We start from the raw sequence: 25,382 nt of genomic DNA on the forward strand, positions 1-25,382 counted from the left end.
TTAAATCCCACTGCCACCACCACAGGAGCCCATTCCCAGTTGGTTTTGGTTCCATTGTCACTGGAGATCGCCTCATACACAATGAGCTGTTCAATTTACTGTTCAAAGATTGGCAACTCTCCCTTTTTATTTTTCAAGGTAGGTTTATTTAAGCTGAAAACCAGCATTAGAGAGGACTTCAGCTCTGCAGGACTGGCATTTTTTGGTTCTTGGCTTTGTAAACTTGCTTAGATAATAATGCAGGAATAGAAGGAGGAATGAAAGAATTGGTTTGTTGCACTCAAACAAAAATCCTCAACTTCTAAAGGTCTTCAACAGCTCAGCTGTACAGAAGAACTGTGGCTTCTGTGACACTTTTAAAATCTCATTTTTAGGCCAGTACTGCTGCTTAAAATGCAGAATGTCTCCGTCGCACTGATACTGTGACAACTCAATACGTTACACCACAGACATTTAACATAACTCCATACATGCTAAAAAAAAAAAAAAAAAACCAAAACAAAACAGGAGGAAAAAAAAACCAAACAAAGAAAAGAAACAAATAAGACCGTAGCTAAACTGCTTTAAATACTGCATGCTACAGCACTTCACGTATCGTCGAGATACGACACTGAAAGGTGACAAAAGGCTGAAGGGATTACAAAATATTTTCGGCAGGTTGGAAAGCTGCCTTCTTACTGTGGCAGAATTATTCCCCCTCCCCGTTCTCTACTTCTAATGTTCATGATTCTAGTGTTGAGTTGGCCATGTATTTTTTTTTTTTTTAAATCCATTCTAATGACAGTGTTTCCTTAACTTAATTAAATCCATCAGTGTGGTAGCTGGGGTGAGAGTCAGCTGTGAGCTGGGTTGTCTCTGTGGCTGATGCTGGCTGTATCACAATAGGTGCGTCTGAGGCCTCTGAAAAGTGAAGACAAAAGGCTTAGCACACCAAGGAAAAAACACAGCACTGTACGTTTTGGTAAGCACAAGTCACATCTCCCTACAACCTTCTGAAAAAAACATTTTACACTCCTTTAGGAGCATGATATTAAATAATTCCCTGATTTTCAGTGTGCACACAACAGTATTCACCTCAACTCTACATGTGGAATGTTTACTGTATTTCCTTCTTCCTGTAAAAGCAGCTGATCCTCACCCACCATTCAGCAGTGCCCACTGAAAATGTCATCAGAGCATACACAAGGCTCTACAATATTTTAAATTATTGGTTTAATCCTACAGAAATAGCTTCACAAACAGTATTAGCGCTACAAGGGTAGCAATGCCAGTTCCTCTATCCCTGATGCAATTAAGGCTGCTTTGACATCCCCAATCTTTGGGTACAAGAGCCCCTTTCTGCAATCCCACATGGCTGGTCCACGTGTTACCCCAGGATGTGGAAGGAACATAATGATGGTCACTGACTGCCCTGAAGCTGATCCCACCTGAAGCTGGTTCACTGAAGACCCTCCAGGTGTTTTTAACAACTTTATCTCTGGTGTCAGCATCACCCATGTAACTCATGGCACAAACATTCCCTGCTCATCATCCATATCCCAGGACCTGATTTCTCCTCAACCAGTTCACTGAGCACTCCAGCAGGGACTCATGCTCATCCTAGAGAGCTCACAGCATTTTCACCTACCCCTTTCATCTGACTGCAACTGTGCCTCCAAGTCCTCTGGAGAGACGTAGAATTCCTGCTCTTCGCCTTCGGGAGGTTTCGGTTTACACTTCCCACAGCAACAATTACAGCAGCAGCACAGACAGCAGCAGCAGTAGCAGGCTGTGATGAGCCCACAGAACACAAACAAGGCCTGCAGAGGATAGAAAACACAGAAATAGTCATAACCCATGTCTACTGTGCCATGACCACAGAGTTTGTGAGACTTGGATACAGAAGCAGAGAGCAAAACCACAGCAGTGCAGACGCAGAACTTGGTAGCTACAGCTTTGTACTTTATCATTGAGAAATATCTCCAATTATGTGCAAAAGTGGCAATGGTTCTCCACATTTTACACTGAGGTGAATGCTGCCAGCCTGGTTTGCTTGAGTAATTTCTTCAATTTAAGTTAAGTGGACTATTTTGCTGCATCTGGAAGAAGGTACAGGTCTAATAAGCACATCTCTACTAAAATCCAGGGGTACAACAGTTGGGGACAGTCTGTAACTTGCATAAATAACCCTGGAAAAGACTAAGCTGTACCAGCTGATGCACAGACCATGATGTACCTACGGCAGGGACTTGGAGCAGCCCAAGGCTGTGGGCAGGGCTGAGGATTGATGCTCCCAGTATGTGAACATGGCAACTCCATGATGTCTCCATGGTCCAAGCCAGGTCTGCCAGGTGCTTATCACAGTGACAATGGGCTAAATTAAAGTCTTCCTATAGGTCACTGTGCAATTGTTTGGAAAAATAATTTTACAGATAGTAAACCAGCACGGTGATATAATTATTGTCTTCCTTGGGGAATCAAGAGATGGAGGCAATGCTGGCAAAGGGTAGAAAAATGGACCAATGGAATGAAATGCAAGGAGATTTCCTGTGAGCCCAAGTTCACAGTCAGGACTCATTGTGCAAAATTACTGACAAGATATTACCAGAGAACACCCCTCAAATTCTCATCTCTTCTACACCCACTAGAAGAGTCCAAACTTCAATTAGTAACCCAGGTCTTCCCTATTAGACCTGTATCACTGCAAGTTCCTAGAAAAATACTTCTGAACTCAAGATCACAACACAGTAACAGAAGGTTAATTAACCCGGTGTCAGAAATTCAGCAATTTCCAAAGGTAAAACCAAGAACAGTTATCAAATGGAGCTCTCTAAGAGTTTCCAATACCAATCCAGAATAACTCCCATGCCCTTTTATTTACCTTTGCCCACCAGCTGGACAGCACGAAGTATGTGTTCACATTTTCTTCACCAAACTGCTCTGCTACATAGAGCCCCAGAGACCCATACTTATCGTAAATGTTCCGCTTTGTGGCATCGGTCAATATTGCGTGGGCATTATTGATCTCTTTAAATTTTTCTGCTGCCTCTGGATTATCAGGGTTTTTATCAGGATGATATTTCAATGCCAGTTTCCTGCAGAAAGAAAAAAGAGAATAAAACCTGGGGTTTGGCTTCCTGTTTTTTGATTTTTTTTTCTTTTTTCTAATTCTGTAGCCTGCCACTCAAGGGAGACTTTCAAGTTCCAACTGTTTTCCTTCATCTGTGATTCAATTTCCCTGATGATTCTTCCTTAGATGATAATAAAAGGCTACAGCAGTGCCTAGCTTAGTTCACAGGATTGACTTCAGACTGTTGGATTTGACCCTCAGAAATCCACTGGAAAAAAAATATGAGACAATGAATAAAAATAGGTTTGGGGTTTTTTTATCCTCCGCTCCAGCAATTTCCACCAGTAAATTTTGCTCCTGCTACAGCAAAGACACACCACAAGTCTAAGGTATAGCACCAAAGAATAAATAAAAGCAAGTTGCCACAGCTGCTTGAAGAGTGTCTGAACTGCTGCTTCTGCAGTGTCTGAACACAAAAATAGAACAGACAATCACTTGTGGTTAATTCACCAATTCCTGTGGAGGAACAAAGTACTTCTCAGTTCAAGTTTTGCTAGAATAGAAAACACCTCTGAGTTTCGAGATATCAGGAAATCACAACGTACCTCCTTTAATCAGGCCCGATCTCTTACAACTAACAAAAAAAAAAAAATCAGATAAAGCATTGATAAATGTGCTAATTCTCACATGGCCCAGGCTATTTACAGACATCAGTAGAAGTAACTGGCTAAACACCTCCTTATGAAGAGAAAATACGTGCTCCCAAGTAGAAAAATGACACAGAGCCACACGCTGGCAGTTCTCCCTCACCACAAAAGGTACTTGTCCTCCTACAGAAAATGACCACAAAGTCACGTATATAAGAAAGACAGGAGGAGTCTGCAGACAATTACATGTCAGCTTTGCAGTGGGGAAATGTTTAGACAAACATTAAACAAAGACATGTACAAGCACTTGGATGTGCCTGCAAGTACCTCAGAGCATTTAAAAACCAGCCTGAGTGTGCCCTTGGGACACTTCACTGTGCCTGATGCTGCTCCAGTAAATCATGTCCATGGCTGCCACTCGTGCCCCAGCCTCAGTGAGGGCTGAAATAATCACAGGGAAGTTTTATAAACCTGGAAAGGGCTTAGTCAGGCTGCAATAATTAAATATTTTTATTTCCCATTTCCTGCACGTACACAAACCCCACAGGCCCCCAGGCCAGCAAAGGATGTTCAGACTGAACATGATAAAGGAGTAGCAGAGGAAACAAGATGAGCTCAAGGTTCAGATAAGTGTAAAGCAGCTACATTTCACCCCAGGATCTCATGGGGTAGTTCCTCCAAAAGAAAAACTCACAGGAAAGTAAAATTATTTTCTAGTTGCTTGAAGATAAACTGTCCAAACTTCCACTTAAAGTTTTTAAGAAGATAAGGCTAATTTTAGAGAATCTGTGGACCTGTTTATTCCTAGACTTCACCATGTAGTTACCATCAGGATGTAACTTTGAAGGGAAAAAGCTTTGGTAAATGTTAAAGACTAAAGGAAAACAATTTTGCCAGTGAGTATCTTCATAGAAAGATGATGCTGACCCCTAGTGTAATTCAAACACATTGCCACTGGTCACAGCAGCAACTGCCTTTAGGCAGATTTATGGGGAATGTGGAAAGGAAGATGTCACAAGACTCTTTTTTGGTAGTTTTTATTTGGTTAGTATGAAGCCATTTCTTGTGTCCAACTCTTAAAGATATATTAAAAAAAAATCTTCTTTTAAATTAATAACTCCACAAAGAATAAGAAATCTTGAACAGAATTCCAGGAAAAAGTAATAACTGATGCTCTGTTTTCATCCTTATTTGCATCTTTAATCTCTCTCCCTGTGCCAGAAGTGGAAATGATGAACAGCAGGGCAGTTCTGCCCCTCTGTGGTACCCCTAAGACAGACACAAAGCTGCATAACAGGAGGAGCTTAACTCTGATCACAGTCTAAAAACTCTGCTCAAATTTAGGAAAGGACCTTTCAGAATGACACTGTGCATTTGAGAATTTAATTTACTAGATATAAGATGAAAACATTTAAAGCCTAGACATGCTTTCACACCCCATTTTGCAAGAAGCAACCACGTTTTCACCTGTTTTCCCACATATCTTCCTTGCAAAAAGTCTAAATAAACCAACTGAGGCTCCTTCATCAATTTGCTGAACACTGAATTAAAACCATTTGTGCTCCTGGGACAGGTGTAAAACTCAAAGCTTTACCTGTAAGACTTTTTGATATCATCTGAAGTGGCATTTTTGTCCAGCCCCAGCACGTGGTATAAGGACTCCCCAGAGGTAGAGAGCGAGCGTTGCCTCTGGTCTGCCATCCTGAGCTAACCTGAGCAGAGAACTGGCCCCTGCAAAAAAAGAAAGATTAACAAATGCTTAAGCAAAGGAAATAACAGCAAGCAAATTGTCCTCAAAAATGGAGTCTACACATCAAGATTCAGCTTTTATAAAATGTGCTTTGAAAAGGTTTTTTACACAGGAAGGTAAAAAGTTATAAAATTCAGTGAATTATCAGTGAAAATAATTATTACATTGTTGGCACATCAGCCACCCTGAAATCCCACTGTATATACTCAACTATTCTTTCCAAAAACCCCAAATCAAGAGCTGAGGTGCAGCTATAGCTATGTTCTGCATCACACATCTCTCAAGTCACTTCATCTCCTTTCTTAGTCTTAATATTAAGATAATTTATTTGTGATAATACCCATAATAACAACATGGCAACAGAGAAGTTGCTGTTAAGTTGAGGCTGCCTTTTTGCATCACACTGGCATAAGAGCAACTGACTTTATTTGTATTTTTCTATTTCAGAAATTACATTAAAAAACAAAAACAAAAACCCAACCTTCCCCACAACTCCCAAATCCCAGTCCCCCATCTTATCAGCACCACCAGGCCAAACAGAATCCTTAGACAAATCCAGTGTGACCAAGCCTGTGCATTCCACAAGGAAGGAGGGAATGTCTGCCCAGAGAGGAGATCCCCCTCTCATAATTTAAAGTTAATGCTGTGGATCCAGCATTTCACATGTATTCTAGTTAAAATCATGCTACTTGAACATGGATTAACCTCCTGCTCCACATCCAAATGTGACAGACCCCAGAGGTGTCCCCTGTGCCATGCCAGGACCAGATCTGGTTCTGCCCTCTCCCATCCTGAGGAGATCAGCTTTGCTGTTCTTTAGCTGCAGAACTGCAGCCAGGATGAGCATCCAAGAAAAGACTACTGGCTATTTTTGGATTATGTCATTACAATTAGCCCACAGCAGATTATGCAGCCTTTGAAAAAGATATTTAAAGCACCAGACTTTTCTAATTTAACCCTATGTCTTGTATAACAAATTAATAACCCTCAGCTTTCTCAAGGCTGGCTGAAAGCAACACCCTCAGCCCTCACCCCCTGCACTGTCTGGGTGGAGCTGTGACCACACCTCTGCCTCTCCCAACACGTGGGAATTGTCACAGCCACACCAGGAGGCCAAGTGACACGGGTGTGGACAGACACATCACCACTGCCTTGTTCAGCTCAGACCCTGCTGATGATTCTCTCCCTCACTCGGCCTCTCTGACTCTACATCCATTTAACACCAGGCCCCAGGTCCAGTTGTTTTAACTGGAACACACTGGCTCAGCCTAACTCTCATCTAACCTCCTACAAGAAGCTTTTGGCAATTCTACCCAGTTTAATTTAAAGCTTCCTACATAGAAGGCTATAAATTATTACTATTAATAATAAATGGTCTAAACGTTAATTCTTTGGCTAAAAATTCAAACTACCTCCTAAATCTAGAAGGTGAATGAGGGGATAGGGAGAGAAAATATTTTCTTTTTAAGGACACTGTTCAGTACCCAAAGCTTTCTGTATAGGAGGAAAATTGCTGAGTGCTGCAAGACACAACACAAACTCACTGATTTGGTTGTAATCTGATTCAAGGAAAGGAAAACCATATTTCAGAAAGAAACCCTCCATGCAGGCACACAGCAGACCCAACCCTCTGTGCCAGCCTTTCCCAAAGGCAGCCTCCCAGCCCCCTCTGCCCAGGAGCTGAGGTCAAAGACTGATGATCCTGACGTGTCTCTGATAATCTATCTAATCACACCAGCCTGCTCCTGCTGCTTCCCAGGCTCCCTGCTCAGCTCCTCCTGCTCTGTGCCCATCAACACTTCCTCCCACCCTCCCGGGAACCTCCCTGCAGCTCCTGCACACCAGTCCCTGCCAGCAGCTCCCTGCCAAGGAGTGTCTGGCACTACTGCTCTTGGACAGGGACCTGAGAAGTCAGGAGGGGGGAAGAAAAGCATCCTGATTGGAATTTTACATGTTGATTTAGCCTTTGTGAAGAAGATACTGCTTCAAACAGGAGCTTCCAGGGCATTCTGGACATTTTTGCTAAAAGCTGCAGCTCTATTTAAGCATATCAAGCTTCCTGTAACATCAATCCAATGTGGCCTTGATGACAGATGCTGCAGATCACAGCCATACACCATGTTCTGCTTAACAAAATCTGCACTGTTAAATTAGGGCAAATTTGTTTAATAAAAATGAATTCAGTTTGACCCAGGCAGTATCTATCAGTCTGCAGGCACAGGGATACAATTCCACACTGCTGTATCCTTAATTGCTTCCATCTGAGCAGTGCTGGGGATCCACAGCTTGCTGTAATGGGATGTTAGCATTTACTTCTCCAAACTGGTATGAAATGGACACATTGGCCTTGGCAGAAGAGTGGAGGACAAGGCAGTGATGGGAATTCATCTGGGAAGCTTTTTACTAAAGGGAACAGAGGAGTATTATTACTAGGAATGCAACCTTTGGCTTTTTAAATATGAAACAGACAGTAAAGGTACAAGTTATTTAAGTTCCAAGTTCTCCTAAACCCAGGTATCATTTCCCCTGCTGTTTTCACACGTGGCTCTAATTCACAATCCTGAAAGCTGCCCTGTATTTTTAAAAACTGTTGTGTTCAGCAGCAACGAGCCATCTGCTCCCTTTTTAAGCAAGCAGGATGCCCTGAAGAGGTTTCTCTGGGAAGGCTCTGGAGAAAGGTAATCTCCTGGATTAACCAGCAGAGTGTTTAACCATCTGAGTACCACAACATCCTGCCTCAATCAGCTCTACCACAACAGGCAACTGCTTTCAGCACCACCTTGCTGAAAAGATTCAGATTAAACCTGGCAGGTTATTTATGGAAGTCAGCTTTAATATTCTAAATACACCCGTGGAAAATTCGACCTTAGAAACACTAATTTGCTTTTCAGCTTCCCAAAAGAATCCCATCAAGTTTCATCAAACTGGTGATACCTTCGTTTCTGCCAGGTCTGCTGACCCTTTTGGAAGACATATTTAACTCATTAAAATGGCAATGTGTTATTACAGCCAAAAAAAAAAATAAAATCAATAGTTCTCAGCCAGTTTAGGGAATTAAACACTCACAGAACATCACAAAGAATGTCTGCACTGAAAAGGGTGACAGCAGATGTGGTGGCCAGAAGCAGGGAAGGAGGAATTAAACTCCATCTGATCCACCGCAAGATGCTGCAAAGAATTCCAGTGAAAGTTGGCAGTGAGGGGGATAAATTTTTCCAAGAAAACACGCTGAGCTGTGTGGCAGAATGGAGGGTGGAGGTACTGACACTGCTCACACAGACAGCAGGTGCTTGGGACAACACTGAACCACCACTGCTGGATCTAGGAAGGGCTGCCTTGAAATAAAGGGATGGAAGGCTAATTCCATGGACAATACCCACAGTATGTCAGTGTCATTAGCCTCTGGGAGCAGACTAACAGCAGTACTTCTCATCTCCCTCCAGGGCCAAAGCACTGAGTATTTATTCAAGAACAAACCTCTGGAAACTCTAATCCTCAACTATCACTTTTCCCATCTCCCCTAGAGTAAGTCCCATAGGCATTGCTGTCCCTTGAATCTCCTTGGAGAAAAAGCTGCTCCAGGAAGGAGTTGTGGCTGTTCAGCACCAATGATCAAAATCAAAAGGGGCACAGGACACCAAACAACATTAGCTTTAAAGAGATTATTACAGCAGGATGCTGGGGCACAATCTACAGAACTCTGATTTTTTAAATGCCTGTATACTCATCAGTTTTAATTCCTAAAAATTAAATAAAATGCAAAAATCACTCCCTGAAGGCATCTGTCAACACAGAGACCTGTACACAGGTGCTGTCCACAGCATTACAGTGAACTGTCTACACAATGTGGGGAATCTGGTTAGAAACAGCTGTTCCAGAAAGTGAAATCCCAATGTAAAGGAGCAAATCCACCTCCTCCAGACAGTGAATGATACCCAATAGACACAGGATAATGGGAGGTGATTAACCTTAATGGATATTGTTTGCAAAGGAGTTTGGTTAAAACCAGCACACAACATCCTCCCAGTCTTCCAAATACCACCAGTAACACAGAGAATGGAGGAATCCCCAAAAGAGAAAATAAGAACCAGAAGGAATGAGCCAGACAGACTCAGGGAAGTGCTGGGAGTGCTGGACAGGAGGAGGCTGCTGCTGCCCCAGCTCAGCCCAACCCTGCACGTCTGTAACACAAACCACCAGGAATGCTGTCAAGCCCTCACAATTTAAGTTTTAAGAGCATATTAAAAGATTATTAGAGTCCAGCTTGGAAATGTTTTGCCAGCTCCTACAAAAATAATGTCTAGTTGATGCTTTATTATACGACTTGAGTATTTTAGGAAAGATTTGGATTCCACAAAGCATTGCTGCTAAGTGGTAAAATATAATGTTGGTTAAAGCTAAGATTCCAGCTTTGCAAAGATTTCCAGTGCAGAAAATTAACTACAGGTGTTAATCTAGCACTGAATTATTCAATCTTAACCGGTATTTATCAGTAAAAGTCTAAATAAAAACACCAAGCCTGAAAGAACTTCAGTAAATATCAATTTGTCACAGAAAGGAAAAAGCACCACTGGCCTCCACATCCTGTCCATCTGTCTCAGAGTCACTTAGAGTTGTCCTCACAATCTGGTATTTTCCAAGGGAGAAAAAACAAAATTAAAGGGGAGATGAAAGAAGTATACACAAGATTGTGTTACCACAAAAAAAAATGAGGTGTTTTAGTCTTGGCTTCCTGAGGTAGTACGAGATTTTTACAGGAAACTTTGTTTCCTCAGCAATATTTTGCATTTAAATGAGAAGCTACAAGAAATAAAAAAGGCCAGAACTCACCTGGTGTCTACTTTGAATATTCTAAGGTAAGTGATAACAACCTTCACACACTTCTAAATCTGATCCTCCTAAAGACAAAACAAAAGCAAGTTAGTTGTTCACCAGTTCTGAAGTTGAGGATTCATTGATAAATTATCATCACATTACTGGACATTAAAAACACAGAAGTGTTTTATAAATATTCGTACCACAAGTACAAAGTAAGTCCCCACAATGTAAATATTTGTCTTTAGGATTGATAAACTGTCAAAATAAATGACAAATATTTAAAAACATAGTCAGAGGGCCTCTACAGTTTGAACTGGAGCTTCAGTCTCTTTCCCCCAACTTTTATCATGGGAAAGACACACACCTACCCAGTCGCATGGAAACTGTAATAACCATTATCTGTTTAAGACTTTGGACTTTTTCAACTTATGCCTTTGTGAATATTTGTGTACTGAGAACACGAGAAGCGTGTTTTTCAAGTCTTGGTAATCTGTTGTGCTGTCAGAGAGAGCTGTAAAGCAGCTTAGCCAACAGAGCAGACCCCAAGCTCTGGCACTGGAGCAGCAGGCACAGCCTGCTCTGGGGAGCAACACCAGCTCCTCTTGCCAGGACAGATTTCCATCAAGAAAACCACGGTGTCATCCAATTTGTGTTCCTTCATCCTGAAGCAGATCACCCAAAGAAAAAAACCAGTCTCATTTTGGTGTACAAGGAGGGAGAGAACCTGAGATGACCCAGCAGAACACACTTGGTCTTTCAGCAGTCAAGGCTCCAGATCAGCCACCATATGGAAATAACAGAGCAAAGGGGCAAGAGCAGCCTGGGAAGTGCTACATGGTGCTATGGAAAAAGTCAGGGGAAATCACTGCAACAGATTAAAATTCTTTTCTGATTAAGCAGGTACAGGACACATCCAACCCACATTACCAATCACAAAGTCACTTATGCATTAGATGACTGAACAATAAATCTCATGAGTGGAACTTCAGAGCAGTTTTTACCTGGCAAGTCATCGCTTAATTGTGATACAAACCCTTTTAACAGCTTTCAGAGAACAAGCTCTGGATGCACTTGAGAAATAAACTCCCCATTGAATTAATAATTAGGCCTTTCATGGGCTGGAAGGTTCCAGCATGGCAAACAGAGATGTTGGGAATATACCCAGGGAGCTGCTGGCATTGCTGCCCACAGCAGTTGCTTGGTGCCATCTGTAAGAAGCTGCTTGATCCAGCAACACATCCCTAAGTGGGTATGAATGAACCAACCAACAACTCAATAATCAGCTTATTGTTAATGGATCTGTTTAGTTCCTTTGATAGGAACCAGCAAAGGACTTTTCCTCAATAATGAAAGGCAGGGAGTGAAACTTTCCCACTCAGAGCCTGTGCAATACTAGGAGGTGGATGGACTAACTCCCCAAGGAAAAATGTCTATTTTGTGAAGCTATAGAAGCTCCCAGGTTCTCTGCCCAAAGCTTTCTGCATTAAAAAGTAATCCACAAGAACATTATTTAAGCACTTACAGAAAGCTGCAGATTGTTAATGGTGTTGGCAACCAGAATTATGGCTTCGTACCCAGATGAAGACCACCTCTACTTAAGGCACTGATTCTGTTTCAGACAGCAAGCCCAGATCCAAGTATGTTGATAGTCAAACTATTTTCAATTTATGGAAATAATATGAGTAGAACAGGAGAAAAAAAAAGCAAAGTACAAATGTAATTTGGAGACAAATGTGTTTTGAAAAAATGAGCTATCCTGCTAAGGTCAGTATTGGGCATATAATGATGCAAATATCATACAACGATGTGTGGATAGGAAGTTCAAATACAAGATCCTGGCTCAGGCCTCATCAAAACTCCATCAGCAGAAAAGTTAGTATTTTTTACAGCACTTATAAATATAAAACCCAGCCATGTAGAAACTCAAAACATACAGTGAAGTGCTGTCTTAATATGTATGCAAGTAGCAATATTTCCTTCAGTCTCACGGCTATGCCAATACCAAGTTTCATTAAAGCAGGCAGCCTGATTTACAGCTGAAAATAACCAAACAAGACAAAAATAAATTCCCAAGGAAACTGCTTCTTGTAAAAATCAAAGTATATGAGAAACCCGTGCCAGCTACTCTGCATCCTCCAGTGCCTCCTCTCTGCCAGCACTGAGCCAGCCCAGCACTTACCAGGGGTTCGCTCCCTCTGTTTCTGTTGCAACCGGCAATTCCAATTTAGTGACTCAGGAATGTTTTGATCTCCCCATCCAATCTCATTATTCAGCAGGCCAGATCCACTGACCCAGAGCTCTACATAATACCCTGCTTGTAATTACTTGTAAATATCTCCCCTCCTTATTACGTGATATTCACAATCCAAACAAAAGCAGAAATGAAAGGACAGATGCTGGAAAAGGAACAGGAGAGTTCAAAATCCACATCAGTGCGTGACACCCGGTTCAACAACACACACAAGAAAGAAGGAAGTCTGGGGAGAGGAATATATAACTGCTTAAGATTCAGAAAATACAGAAATGAGTATGAAAATTAGAAGAAAAAAGATTAAAGAGTGATGAAGATAAAAACAAGCAAAGCTACACAAATGCAAACTGAATGCAGCAACACATTCAAACTGTGGCAAATTCTGTAACATGAAGGAAGAAATTCACTTGGGGAGTTGCATGCTCTTCCAACCATTTTGCCCATAGCAAAACTAGCTCTTCCAGCCTTATTTCTCCTGCAAACTTGAATCCAATTTATGTACTGTTGTATCTTCCCCATAGACTGGAAACATAAATATGTTCAGCACCCTTTCCTCCTCTAACCAAGAGACAGACACTGCCTTCTCCTGCCAGAACAGACATGTTCTCAGCTCTACTGGACAAAAAGCATATGTGTTTCTTGAGAACGCAAACCTCCTCTGAGACATGCATAATACTGAATAATTCTGCTGACAGAATTGTCCTCATCCTGCTCCATATGTTGTTACCAGAAAGGGGGAATTATCTTCAGCATACATTGCTTCAGAACCCATCTCCACCATGTACAGGAGCTGTCATGGTTAGCAAGTATTTAAAGAAATAAGGCTGCAATTAAGGTAAATAAAATAAAGTAAATCAATCTACAAAATAGAAACTCCCAAGTCTTTATTATCACATCCCTTCTTGCTTGCATGACTTGCAAAATGAATCATTACTGGAAGAACAATGTGAAAAAGCTGAAGTGAAAGGAATCTGGCTATCAAGTGCCTGCAGAAAGCCACTACTATTTAAAAGCACTCTTCTTCGCCCTGTCTTGAAATAAACATTTTTAACCTATTAATCACAGCACTAACATTTCCTATTTCCTTAGAACATCCAAGAGTGTGTTTTGGTATTGCTTATATTTTTTATATCACAGCACAAAAGCCTTTCAGCTGCATTTTGCTATTCGGTTTGTGACCTTTTGATAAAGATCATGTGAGAGATCTCATATCCATAAAAACATTCTGTTTTAACATATAAGCCCTGATGGAAAGCTGAGTATCCAGGGAATTAATGTAAATGCACACATCTCCTGGAAAAAAAAAAAGAACTTTACTGTGTCCAAATCCATCTGCCTTGGGAACAGAGGACAGGTCTCCTACATTGAAAGACTATGACACTAAAAACTTCATTAAATTCTCTTGAGTTCTTTTAAATAAATAGAAACACACAGCTTTTAAATAATTGAAATCTGGAACAACACATTTTTTTCTGCTAAATTCAAGTCTGAACTAACATAATATCCACCACTGCTGACTGCAAGACAGGTTACACTGAAACTTGTGACAAACTTAACTACAGTGACACAATGTTGTTTCTCTAATGAGCTTAAGCAGATTAAAATGTAACCATTTAAGTCTGATTGACCAAACTATTATAAAGACTTGTGACCTTGTACCCCATACAAGAGTAAGATTCAAACCCACTAAAGGTGGTTTTCCATATTAGGGGAGAAAATATGAAGTATTGGATTTGCATTTTCTATCCTCTTTCCTCAATTAAAATAATTACTCTAAAAATCTGAGGGGGGTGGGTGGGTGAGTGGATTCCCTGCTTAGGATTTCATTACTCCTATTTAATCTTTCAGCAACATTGAATTATTGTTTATGACATCACAGTGCTTTATGTGCAGAGTGCAAATACCACAAACTGCACATGGCTATAAAAAAACCACACCTGCTTACTCAGTTAGTCAAAAATCTCTGAAAAATCGGCAGCTCTGTTTGCTTTGTTCATTATTACTCTTAATTTTTCCTCCCTATAAATAGTTTTTGAATCACTGTGACTACTCACTGCAAGTTCACTAGAACAAATCAGCCAACCCACAACATTCCCTGCGGTGGGTGGAGTGATGCTGATGCCACTTCTTGTGGAGAAGAAATAGCTCAAACTTCTTCAAAGTCATAAAGCCTCATTTCTGCTAAGTGGGTTGTATAAACTATATCAATAAAAAAAACCTCATATTGTTAATGACTATATTGATATAGCCTAACCTTTAAAACATAAAAGAACTCTCGGAGCAGATGGGTCTACTCACATAAAAATGAGACTTATGCTATTATGTCACATCTGGAGGTAAGACAACCAAAGGCTTTTAAATAGGAATAAAAGAAAAAGAGAAGTCTATTGTCTTGTGTAAGAAAAGGTTGAGAAAAATCACATCAGTTGTCAAAACATGAATCCCTTGACACACTGTTACAAAAAGAGAATTTAAGGAGACAATGTCGATCCAAGCAGCCCCTTTTTACTGCACAGGAGCTTTTGCCTGGTCAAAAAGAAGGAACAAGGTGAGATTATGAAGTACAGCAAAAAAGCCAAATAAGCAGTTTGAGACACAAAGGGAACAGAAAGGAACACATCTTTCAAATTACAACTTGGTTGGCAAAGGGCAAGAAAAAGATTTATCCGAAATTAACTTGGAAGGGCAGGGGAAGGTGGTTCCTCTCTGTGCTCAGCAGCAGCACGAGATGGAGGAGAAAAAAGTTCATTCCTATTTTCTTTTCCTATCAATTGCAAGGCAGATGAGAAGGTAAATGAGGGTTTCCCAGTATATACAATTTAAATAATGTAAAAGTATGGCCTTACAAACTGCAAAACATATACCAAAATTATTTAACACCTAATTTGGTGTTAGAACTGCTTTGTCATCAAATAATCACTATAAACACTCTTGACAGTTTCAATCATGAGCAGTTTTTGTTAAAGACTTTGAAATGAAGACTTTATTTTAATAAGTAAAAAAGCAAAAAGGAAGAAGATCAGTTTATAGTATCAACTGAAGGCATTACTCGTATCTTCACCCTGATCTAAAATGATCCACTCTGGCGCTTTCCTTTTGAGAAACTTCACCATTTTCAGATTATTTATCTCTGCTCTTTAATGGTTGTCTTGCACCAAGCACACAAATCTTCCACTTAAAAAGTTATTAATAAAAAGGCAAAATAAGAAGAACTGAACAGCAGAACTTACTTAGAATTTATAGTTTCCAGAAACAACCACCCAGTCAGCTCAGGAACAGAAAAGCCAAAATGCTTTTATATAATTATCAGGAACCCAACGTCACTGCCTCTGTCAGAGCCTTTCTATTTCACAGGATATTGGGTTTTATTCAAAAAAATTAAGCTTATTTATTTAATAATACAGGCAGAAAGTGAACTTCTCCCCCCCTCCCCCATCTACTTTTACCTCTTGTATCCAATCAGGTCCTCCAGCCTAAGGTGATGCATAATTAGTCAAGCAGCACATGTATCCATTCAGTTAAGTTCCAAAGGCTTTAGTTCCAGAGATTATTTCTTCTGCAAAGTTAAAAAATTAGGTATATCTAAAGATCCTCTCTTCTCCTAATTGCTCAACTGGATTTCCCCAGTTTTTGTGGAGGGTGGGGAGGAGACTATTTGATTATTTCACTTCCTCACAGAAACTGAGCAATTGGTGTTGTAAAAGATACTTTAGTCTTGAAAAAACAACAAAAAACCCAAATAAAAACAAAACCAGTAAAACATCACCAGGAGCAAGGGGTGCTCTGATTAGAAGTGGGGCACAGGGTGTAGGTAAAACCCCTCTCACCACTGTGAGGGGTGAGCACAAACCCGAACAATCCAATATCCCCAGAGACATTCTTCAGGATAAAGACAGAGATCTATATATACACATATATGTCATCTTGGAAGACATTCTTCACTTCATGCCACAGATCTCTCCCCTCTGGGTGGTGTCAAGTGTTACAGAAAACAGTCTAAAAGCCACAAGGAGATGGGTTTCAAACCTGCCCCATGCAAAGCCCAGCACATGGACATTCAGAAGCATGAAAGGAGCTAAAACCACAGAATTCCACAATAAAATCTGAACTGACCAGCACAGCTTGTATTACTCAAAACTTCTACTTGTTGTTTTGGCAGGAAAATACAACCAAGTTCCTTTTGAGGGCTGGGTGATGCCAGAGGTGATGCCTTCACTGCAAATATTCCTGTTTCTTCTCAGGTGAATTAAACCAGAGCCCATGTCCAGGGGCAAACACACAGTAAATCACAGGAAAAAGCACCTTGGGGTAGAGAACAAATTTATTCCCTAGTGGTCCCAAATTCATCCCTATGAATACAATGCTAATGTCACAATACTCTTCTAATATCCCCAGAATGATACCCAGCACAGCCCCTGCCTGTTGGAGTCAGCTCTTTCAAAGACAAATACCCAAACAAATCACAGGGCTGGATTAAAAACAGCTTTAATTTAAACTGGCATTCTCTTACAGGAGACAAACTCTTTGGTATTTTCTAACCATACAGTGTGGTTTCACCAACAAAAAGATTTGTTTTATACTACTCCCCCACAAACCATAACGATATTTATTTCCCCTGTTCTCTCACTCTGCATGCATTTAATCTGCAGACTGCCTGATGAAGGATGTCCTCAGATCCACCACTCAGTCTAGCAACAGTATTTCACGGCTGCTTAAAAAGAAAAAAAAAAAAAAGCCAGTCCATAATTTAGAAATAATAAGGCATCAAAGAATGTATTTCTCCTACTGATTTTCCCACTAACTCATTGGTGATTTAATAAGAAGACACAGCTTGAATTTCAGACAACAGACTTAGCTTGAAAACCTGACACTTCAGGAAAAACCATGTTCAGACTTTATTTGTAACTGAGTTTTCTAACACTGTAATTGGGTGAGAATTAGAACAGATATAGATTTTATACACTAGGTTTTCAGACAGGAGTCACATTTCAGTGGGCTTAGAACCAAAAGGCCACTATTATACTGGGGCATAATTTAATCACTGCCATTCCCAAAGCCTTTCAGTTTCAGCACAAAGTATGGAATTATCATATATATTTTTTTTTTCCACCTAAATAACTGATAATAAAGTCGGAAAACCTTATGCATAGTTTTTGACTGATGTTTTTATTTCTCCCTCTGATTTTCACTAACACTGGAGCGTGACAAATACCTCCTCACTCTGGCTGTACCCCTGATGTGATGCCATCAGTACAATGTTAAACCAGGGTCATTCCTACATATATTCTCCAAACCAAGGGTACGTCCTCCTGGAGATCCTCAACAGGAACAAAATTAGCTGTAAAATAGCACCTTTCCTCATTTAGGGTTATTTAAAAATAATGTTTTATACATCTACACATTTAAACAGCCTCAAAACAGCAAGAGTGGAAGTCGTCACAGATTCTTTTTACCAGCAAGAGGGACTCCCTGGCCTTTATACAGAAAACATGAAAAAAAACCCCAAAAACAAGTCACAGGAAGAAATGTGGTTTTAAGATAAGCTGCAGGAAACCAGGGTAACGAGTTGTGCATTACAGGACAACCATAGGAGATGCTGGGTTTTCACCATCCAGGATGTTGCATCCAACGTATGTTCCATGGCAGGCCCAATAACAAAGTCACGTTGGCTGCTGGCCCTGTTATCCAGAGCACTCAGGGAAATGTAAGGCAGGCTTGGGAAATTACCCTGTGCAGCTTCCAAACACCTTCTGATTAATTCTGACTGCCTGGTTTTCTCAAGTCAATTGTGAAGGGCCAATGCTGTGGCAATTTAAAAGTGCAACACGAATGAAGTGAGTGAGTGTGGAGAACTTTGTAGGAAAAGAAAAGGTGAGAATTTACAAAGGAAAATAAATATTTTCATTAGTTACTGTCCAGACAAAAATAATTCTATGGAACACGCATTTATTTTGCTCTGTGATAAAAATGGTCTACCCCAAGCAAGAATGTTATTTCCCAGCATTACCATTAGAGCCCTCAGGAGAAGGACTGACTGACCAGTGATTTGTCAAACCAAACCCCAAAACAATAAGAGGTTTTCTAAAGAAAAAACATGCTTCAGACCCTATTTTTCCTTCACCACTCAGACCAGAAGAACTCCAAGACACACCTCAGGACTGTAGACGTGGAGAAAGCAGGGTCCCTGTGAGACAGAGCTTGGTAGGCATCACATGGAAAATATTCCTCAAGTTCTCAAAGATCAGCAACTCAGAATGGACCTGGAACTTATATATCTATTCACTGCTCTGAACAGTAACTGAATCTGGCTTTCAAATTCAATTTAAAACAGGAATATTTCTGGTTATAGCTTCCCAGAAACAGGTTACCTCAGATTTCAGTGGATTTCACAGTCCCTTCCCTCCTCCTCAAGAACAGCAGGAGAGGAGATGCCAGGAGTGCTGAGAAGAGTGTAGGATCCAGGACCTCCAACCAAGGTCCCACCAACCACTCCAAACCTCCTCCCCATCTCACTGTACCCACCAAGGGCCCTTGCCCAAAATGCCACAGAGATCAAGGCAGGTGAGGTGTATCAGATGGGTCCAAGGTATCAGATCAAAGCTGTCATCAGTCTGACCTGGAACTGCATTGGGATAACTCCAGTCCCTGGCAGATGTGGACTAGAGCAGATCTTAAAAAAAAAACAAACAAACAAACAAAAAAAAAACCCAAAAAAAACCCAACAATGAAGGGAACTTCAATTCCCTGTCCAGGTGATTTCACAGGGATCCCATATGGCCTTTGTGAAAGCACATGAACACTTATTAATTTCATTCCCCTTCCACCTGCTTTTATCACAATGCCACGTGTCTCCCAAAGGCAGACTGCAGTCCAGACTCTGAACAGGATCTTACACATCCCATTTTGTCTGCTCATTCCCCCTCCTGTACCTCTGTCAGAGGCAGAGCATCAGCTTCCATGATGACCTTCGAACTACAGAGAAGAAAAATTAAGACATTATTTAAAATATTTTTAACAACAATCTCTTAATTGTTTACCCTCAGGAACTCTGGAAGCAACCTGAAATTACAAATATCTCGTTTGATGGGGTCTAGCCTTGGCTGAAGGAATTTCCTGCACCTGACACATTCAAGATTAAGGCAGATATTATCACAAGAAACTGCCCACAACATCTGGAGTTTAGATCCCAAGTTTCCCTCCTCTCTACAAGCAGCTTCAAACCTAATTATGCATTTCCAGTAAATGTCCCTAAATTCTCGAGACATGAGAAGCAGATTCGTAAAGAAAATTCTCTTGACAACTGACCCAGGCAAAGGCCTACATAAATAAAACTGCACAGCAACAGAAAAACCTGCTAGGATATAAAATAAGCAATGGCAGATGGAATGGAAAAGAGTATTTTCATCTGAAGTACAGCCAAAAAATGAAAGACATAAAAGGGGAAATGCAAAGAGAAGACCTCTGTGAGTTTCTGCTTTTTGGACCTGCATAATAGGTCTGAAATGACATCAGAGAACTCTGGGCTTCTCCTTTTCCCACTGCAAAACACGAGCAATCCAGTTTCTGTACATTCACTTGTTCTACAGATTGTTCCTTAAAAGTCACAATGGTTCCAGAATCCCTGACATGGAGCACAACTTTAGTAAGACCCAGATGAAACCAAGGAAGGACTGTGAAGTTCCCTGTGACCAAAGCAGAATCAAGATGGTGTAAGTGCTCCTAGAGCAAGCTGTTAAAAACAGTTCCTGACAGATAGATAAATAAATATTCTCAGAGGGAAAAGGAAGTCCTAAATGCAGGAGGGGGAAACGTGGGGAGCTGGTGGATCTCTCATTTGTGCTTTTCTACTGGTCTTAGAAACTGCCTGCCACTGCAAACAGATCCACTGAACTGTTTACTTGCATCATTCACTGGTCAGAAGCCATCACCACAAAAATGCCAGTTAATGAACACAGACTTGTGTCACAAAACAGAAAAAAAGGTTCCTTAGTGATGCTTTGGTAACAGGTAACCAAACGCCGCTGGGTTTTTTGTTTGCTCAACCATTCACCCAACAAAGTTTAGATGATGGCACTGAAGTATATTAAAAAGAAAAACAAATAAAGAGCCCCAGTCTTTCATTGAGAAGCTCTATTCTCATTTACAAAACCCTTGAGCAGATTATGAAAAAGGAGATGGCAGCTGCTAATTTAACTTGGGCCTAGAGGACTCGTTCTGTTTGCACCCCTGTGCACCACAAACCTTCAATTTTCTCCTTTCAATACTTGCACAAGAAGATGAGAAACTTGCACCCAGAGGAAAAAGGCACATAAATTTTACTGAATTTGGCCCTATAACACACTGGCACTGAAAACACTACACCATTAATGAAAGAGGCAGAAAAAGGCCTTAAAAAGGCACATTTCGGTGCAATGCAGATACAAAGTAAGTGGAATTAGGAGTTGCCACAACATAAGAAACTTTAACATATGCTAAAACAATCTTTTTCACGTTTCCCAATAAAAAACCAAACGTATCACCAATGCATTAAAACCCCACAATTAATGTCACTAATTAGAATTAACTAATCTATGCAGAAAAAAATGGTAACCCTTTTTATTGGCTACCACCACTTTATTAAAAACATTTATGCAATTTTTTGAGGCACTGTCTGGAGCACAGGTCTTTCTATCAGTAGGCATGGCCTGCAACAGGAAGCAAAGTGCCTCTGAAGGTAAAACATGCACTTTCCAACAACTGTGCTTTGTAGGTTGTTATTGATTAAGACAATATTTCAACTGAGCTTCTAAGGAAATCAGGAAATCCTAAGATATCACCATATTCAAACTCCTTTCTTTCAAGACTGAAAGCAGCCACTGGTTAACCAACCACCATCACCATGGAGCACCAGCACTGCTTAATTCAAACTATTTCCATTATCAGAGCACCTGGAAAATAATTTCTGCAGGTTAAAAAAAACAGCCAAACCCTTTGCTTTGGTCCTGGGCATTGGTGATGTTCCTCATCACTCTGGATTCTGCCATGACCCAACTGCCCCAGGTGGCCACAGCTGAGACAGGGGACAGGCTCACTGCAGGACTCTGTGCCAACTTCCTCAGGCCAGGAGAGAGTGACAGAAGATCCTCATCATCCCAGGCAGAGGCACAGCCAAACAAAAAAGACTTGCATAGCTCGAGAGCAACCAGTGAATGTATTAAAACTACATTAAATTAATCCCTGTTTGTGATTTGACAGGAGAGCAGTGAAGTTGCCAGCAGATGACAGTTTGCATGCTCTGGGGAAGTACTGGAGTGCTCAGTCTGGGTACAAGCTCTGCAGAAAAGTTCTGGCAACCCGTTTCCAAACATACTGAAAAATATTTTGATTTTGTTTTCAACATTAACGATGCTTTAAAAAAGATTACAAACTGGCAAACTGATAAAAGTGGGAAATATGGCAAGTATCAGAGGCCAGTTACAGCACTGTTGTTCTAAGTCAAATCATTCAATAGAGATACAGGATTTGTTGAAGGCCCTTCCAGCCTTTAGTTGTGCCTGCTTTCCCACAGAGGATATTCTGGCAACTGAGTTCATAAATTCAAAAGACAGAGCCAGAACAGCAACTTTTATATTTAACCTACAACATGATTCCTTAAGTAATCCAGTTAGGCTTCCATTCATACTCCCCATCACACTGTTTAACACAGACAGAAATCCTTCTTGAAGCTCACCATGAGAGGAACTAGAATGAATAACAGCATCAGTGCTGACAACCACCACCTGCCAAACACAGAACCTGTGAGGGCAAGGGGTCTCCACATCAAAGCTCATGCTGTCAGGCTCATGGAATCCCAAACTGCTTTGGTTTGGAAGGGACCTTGCAGACAATTCAGTTCCACTCTCCTGCCATGGGCAGGGACACCTTGCACTAGACCAGGTTGATCCAATCCAGCCTGGCCTTGAACACTTCAGGGATGGAGCAGCCACACCTCCTCTGGGCAACCTGTGCCAGGGCCTCACCATCCTCACAGGGAAGAATTCTTCCCTAGTATCCAAACCAACCCTGTCCTCTGTCACTGAAGCCATTCCCCCTTGTCCTGCCACTTCAGGGCCTGGAGTCACTTTGGTACTGGAAGGGGCTCTAAGGTCTCCCTGGAGCCTTCTCCTCTCCAGGCTGTACAACCCCAACTCTGTATCTCCAGCAGAGCTTCTCCAGCCCTGGGAGCATCTTCGTGCCCTCCTCTGGACTCCCTCCAGCACAAAAGTTCTTATTTCATACTCTGGTCCTCCCGCTCCATGTTTTCCAAAGTACGAGGATCCAAACTCCCTCGGTGACTCCACGGATGCCTTCACACGGCATGGTGAGAATGGTGTGAGAAGCCTGTCCACACCACGGCTGCATTCCAACCCCTGTCCCCATCACCTGCTGCAAAACAAGCCTCTGGCAGGCTCCACTCATCCTGGGCAACTGCCCTGGAGCAGCCAGGTCGGGGATGGTGCCACCTCAGCCACAAACCAAACAAACTGCCTACAGCCCACTGCAGACTGGGACAGGCTTCCAACAGAGAGGGAGGTGGATCCCTGGGCACTGGGAAAGACTGAAACAGTGTTTATACTTCCTGGGAATAATCAACACCCACTACGGTTTACACTAGGAGACAAAATGTGCAACAAAACATTACTTTTTTCAAGCACTCACTGATAAAAGATGGTTAAATATAGCACACAGCCACCCTGGGAAGGAGGGGAGTCTTCCACTTGAGCCTCCAGCCTGCAATTTATCAGTGCAATACATCCAAAATTTAGGAGGAACATGATCATGTTGAAGCATCTCCCCTTTCATTTAAATGCTGCGGACAATCCCTAAGATTAAATAAATGAGGGAGGGAGGGAGGGAGAGAAGTATTTATTTATGCTCACAAAAAGCTGTTTGGCTGAAAATCCCATCTCCAAAGCCTGAGTTCTCCACAAAGCAGATTCTGCACTGCCAGCAACATGACGAATTTCTCCAAAGCCCTTAGAGCATGGCGAGAAAACCACAGGAAGCTGCTCAATAAAAATAAACTTCTTTTCATCTTACACTCTATATATTAATGTCAATTTCTCTTCCACTCCAGCTTCTGTTTCCCTTCTTTTCTGCCTCCCAGGGTACAGCATACTTGATTTATTAGAGCTTATTCATTAAAGCAAATGAATTTGGCATCTATTTCTCAGGATCCCTTAGTCAGATTGGGATTCTACCACATTCTATCAAAAGCAAACAAAAATGCCAAACACTGATCCTAAGCAACCTGAACCCAACAGATGCCTGAGAAACTGAAAACGCCTCTAATGAAAGCAGTCAAAAGAATAAATTCCACTTCAAGGAGGCTGCTACAATTCAAGAATTTAAATAGGTCCAATCCTGACGCATTTCCAAAGGAAATCCTTGCAGCTCTGCATACTTTGGAGAGCTTAATTTACCCGGAGAAATGGGTGAACCATCTCTGCTCAGCCACTGGGTGACTGCGGCCTGCAAGTTTTTGCTTCAAAAGCAGCAAACTAGCACAGTATTTAAGCACACACCATTTCCCTTTCCTGACGATAAGCTGGTGACACAAGGCAAACATCAGCAAGGAGAATTAGATTATTTCACACCGGTCTGCGATGATGTACCAAATTTATGCCCCCCCCCCCTTTTTTTTTTTTTTTTTTTTTTTAAGCCTTACCGCAGCACAGACAGCTCAACAGCAAATGTCTCACATCGCAGGAAAATTCACACCCCGATAAAAACAAATCTAGGAAAGATAAACCCCTTCTGCTTTCCCTCTTACATCACACAGGATGGCCTTCACCTCCCTCCCCAGGGAGCACCATCAGCGCCCACACTCCACTAATAAACTCAAGGCTTTGATTCACTGCTGTGGAACAGTCAGGTATTGATACAGCACAAAAGCAGGAGCGAGGCACTACCAGGGAATCCGCTGTCTCCATTCGGTCCAGTTGCATTCCGTATGTCCAGAATTACCTGACCGGAATTCTTAATTTGAGAGCCAGAAGACACTGCACGAATAAACAGAAATATGCTGCCTGTGCAAGTTTCACGTTATAAAGGCTGGATTTGCTTCCCGCGGCTGGTACGTCATTCATTAAGCACCTCATCAAGCCGAGCGGCTACTAATTGTTTCGATAAAAATGAAACAGGATAATGTAAGGAAAGGAAAGAGAAAATCACCCCGGCTGCTGGAGCGAGCCGGAGTGATTCACGGCTCCCACACACACAGATGACTTTCATTTGGAATTCACCTTCCCAGGCCTTTTGTTCGGGGTTTTCCCCCCCTGCTCCAAGGAGTGCGGGGAGCGCGGGCCCCGCACCGCCACCGGGGGCCGAGGCGGGGGGCTCCGGGGCGGGGAGGGTTCCCGGGGCGGGGATGCTCGGCGGGCGATGCCCCGGGCACAGAGATGCCGGCGGGCAGGAAGACACTGGCGGGCACATCCCACCCTCCCCCGGTCCTCCCGCCTCGCCGCGCCCCCCCCTCGCCACCGCCACCAGCTCCATCTTGGCCTCCGCCCGCGGCCCGGCCCCGCCGCGCTCACCTGCGGCCCGCGGGCGGGCGGGCGGGGGCCGCACAGCCCCGGGCGGGAAGGGGCGGCCCCGCGGGGCGGGGGCGGCTCCTCGGGGCCTCGCGCGGGGCCCGGTCGCGGCGGCGCGCGCGCTCCGCCCTCAGCGCCGGTGCCGCCGCCGCCGCCAGACACCGACCGGGACCCGGCCACGGGAGGGGGCGGCGCCGGCGCACTGCGCATGCGCCTCCTCGGCACGCAGCGCCCCCGCCGCGCTCGCGCGGGCACGCGGCCGCAGCGCCGGGAGCGCGCAGGGGGATCCCGACGGGAACGGAGGGGGCGGGGGAAA

General features: G+C 42.4%; 1 protein-coding gene across 3 annotated transcripts; it reads right to left on the reverse strand.

Moving 5' to 3' along the window:
* Positions 1 to 720: 720 nt before the first annotated feature.
* On the reverse strand, positions 721 to 25,094 carry DNAJC5 (DnaJ heat shock protein family (Hsp40) member C5). 3 transcript variants are annotated; one of them, XM_083873027.1, is made up of 6 exons: positions 25,070 to 25,094; positions 10,277 to 10,344; positions 5,291 to 5,427; positions 2,861 to 3,074; positions 1,628 to 1,799; positions 721 to 900 (listed from the first exon to the last, which is right to left on the reverse strand). In XM_083873027.1, exons 3-6 carry the CDS (start codon positions 5,395 to 5,397, stop codon positions 797 to 799), a joined length of 597 nt encoding a protein of 198 aa, XP_083729153.1. In that variant the 5' UTR covers positions 5,398 to 5,427; positions 10,277 to 10,344; positions 25,070 to 25,094; the 3' UTR covers positions 721 to 796. The 3 variants fall into 3 exon arrangements, with proteins under 3 accessions (XP_083729153.1, XP_083729151.1, XP_083729152.1); XM_083873025.1 differs by lacking the exon at positions 25,070 to 25,094 and adding an exon at positions 15,962 to 16,493; XM_083873026.1 differs by lacking the exon at positions 25,070 to 25,094 and adding an exon at positions 12,199 to 12,225.
* Positions 25,095 to 25,382: the final 288 nt, after the last annotated feature.

Source organism: Zosterops lateralis (assembly GCF_965231275.1).
Source record: "Zosterops lateralis genome assembly, chromosome: 16".
In the NCBI taxonomy this organism is placed as follows: Eukaryota; Metazoa; Chordata; class Aves; order Passeriformes; family Zosteropidae; genus Zosterops; species Zosterops lateralis.

Coding starts and splice junctions, on each gene's coding strand:
- DNAJC5 (XM_083873027.1), bottom strand. CDS start 5,397: ATGGCAGACCAGAGGCAACGCTCGCTCTCTACCTCTGGGGAGTCCTTA. Junction 1,800..2,860: donor TGTCCAGCTGGTGGGCAAAG/GTAAATAAAAGG, acceptor TATCCTCTGCAG/GCCTTGTTTGTGTTCTGTGG. Junction 901..1,627: donor GTTGCAGTCAGATGAAAGGG/GTAGGTGAAAAT, acceptor TTCACTTTTCAG/AGGCCTCAGACGCACCTATT.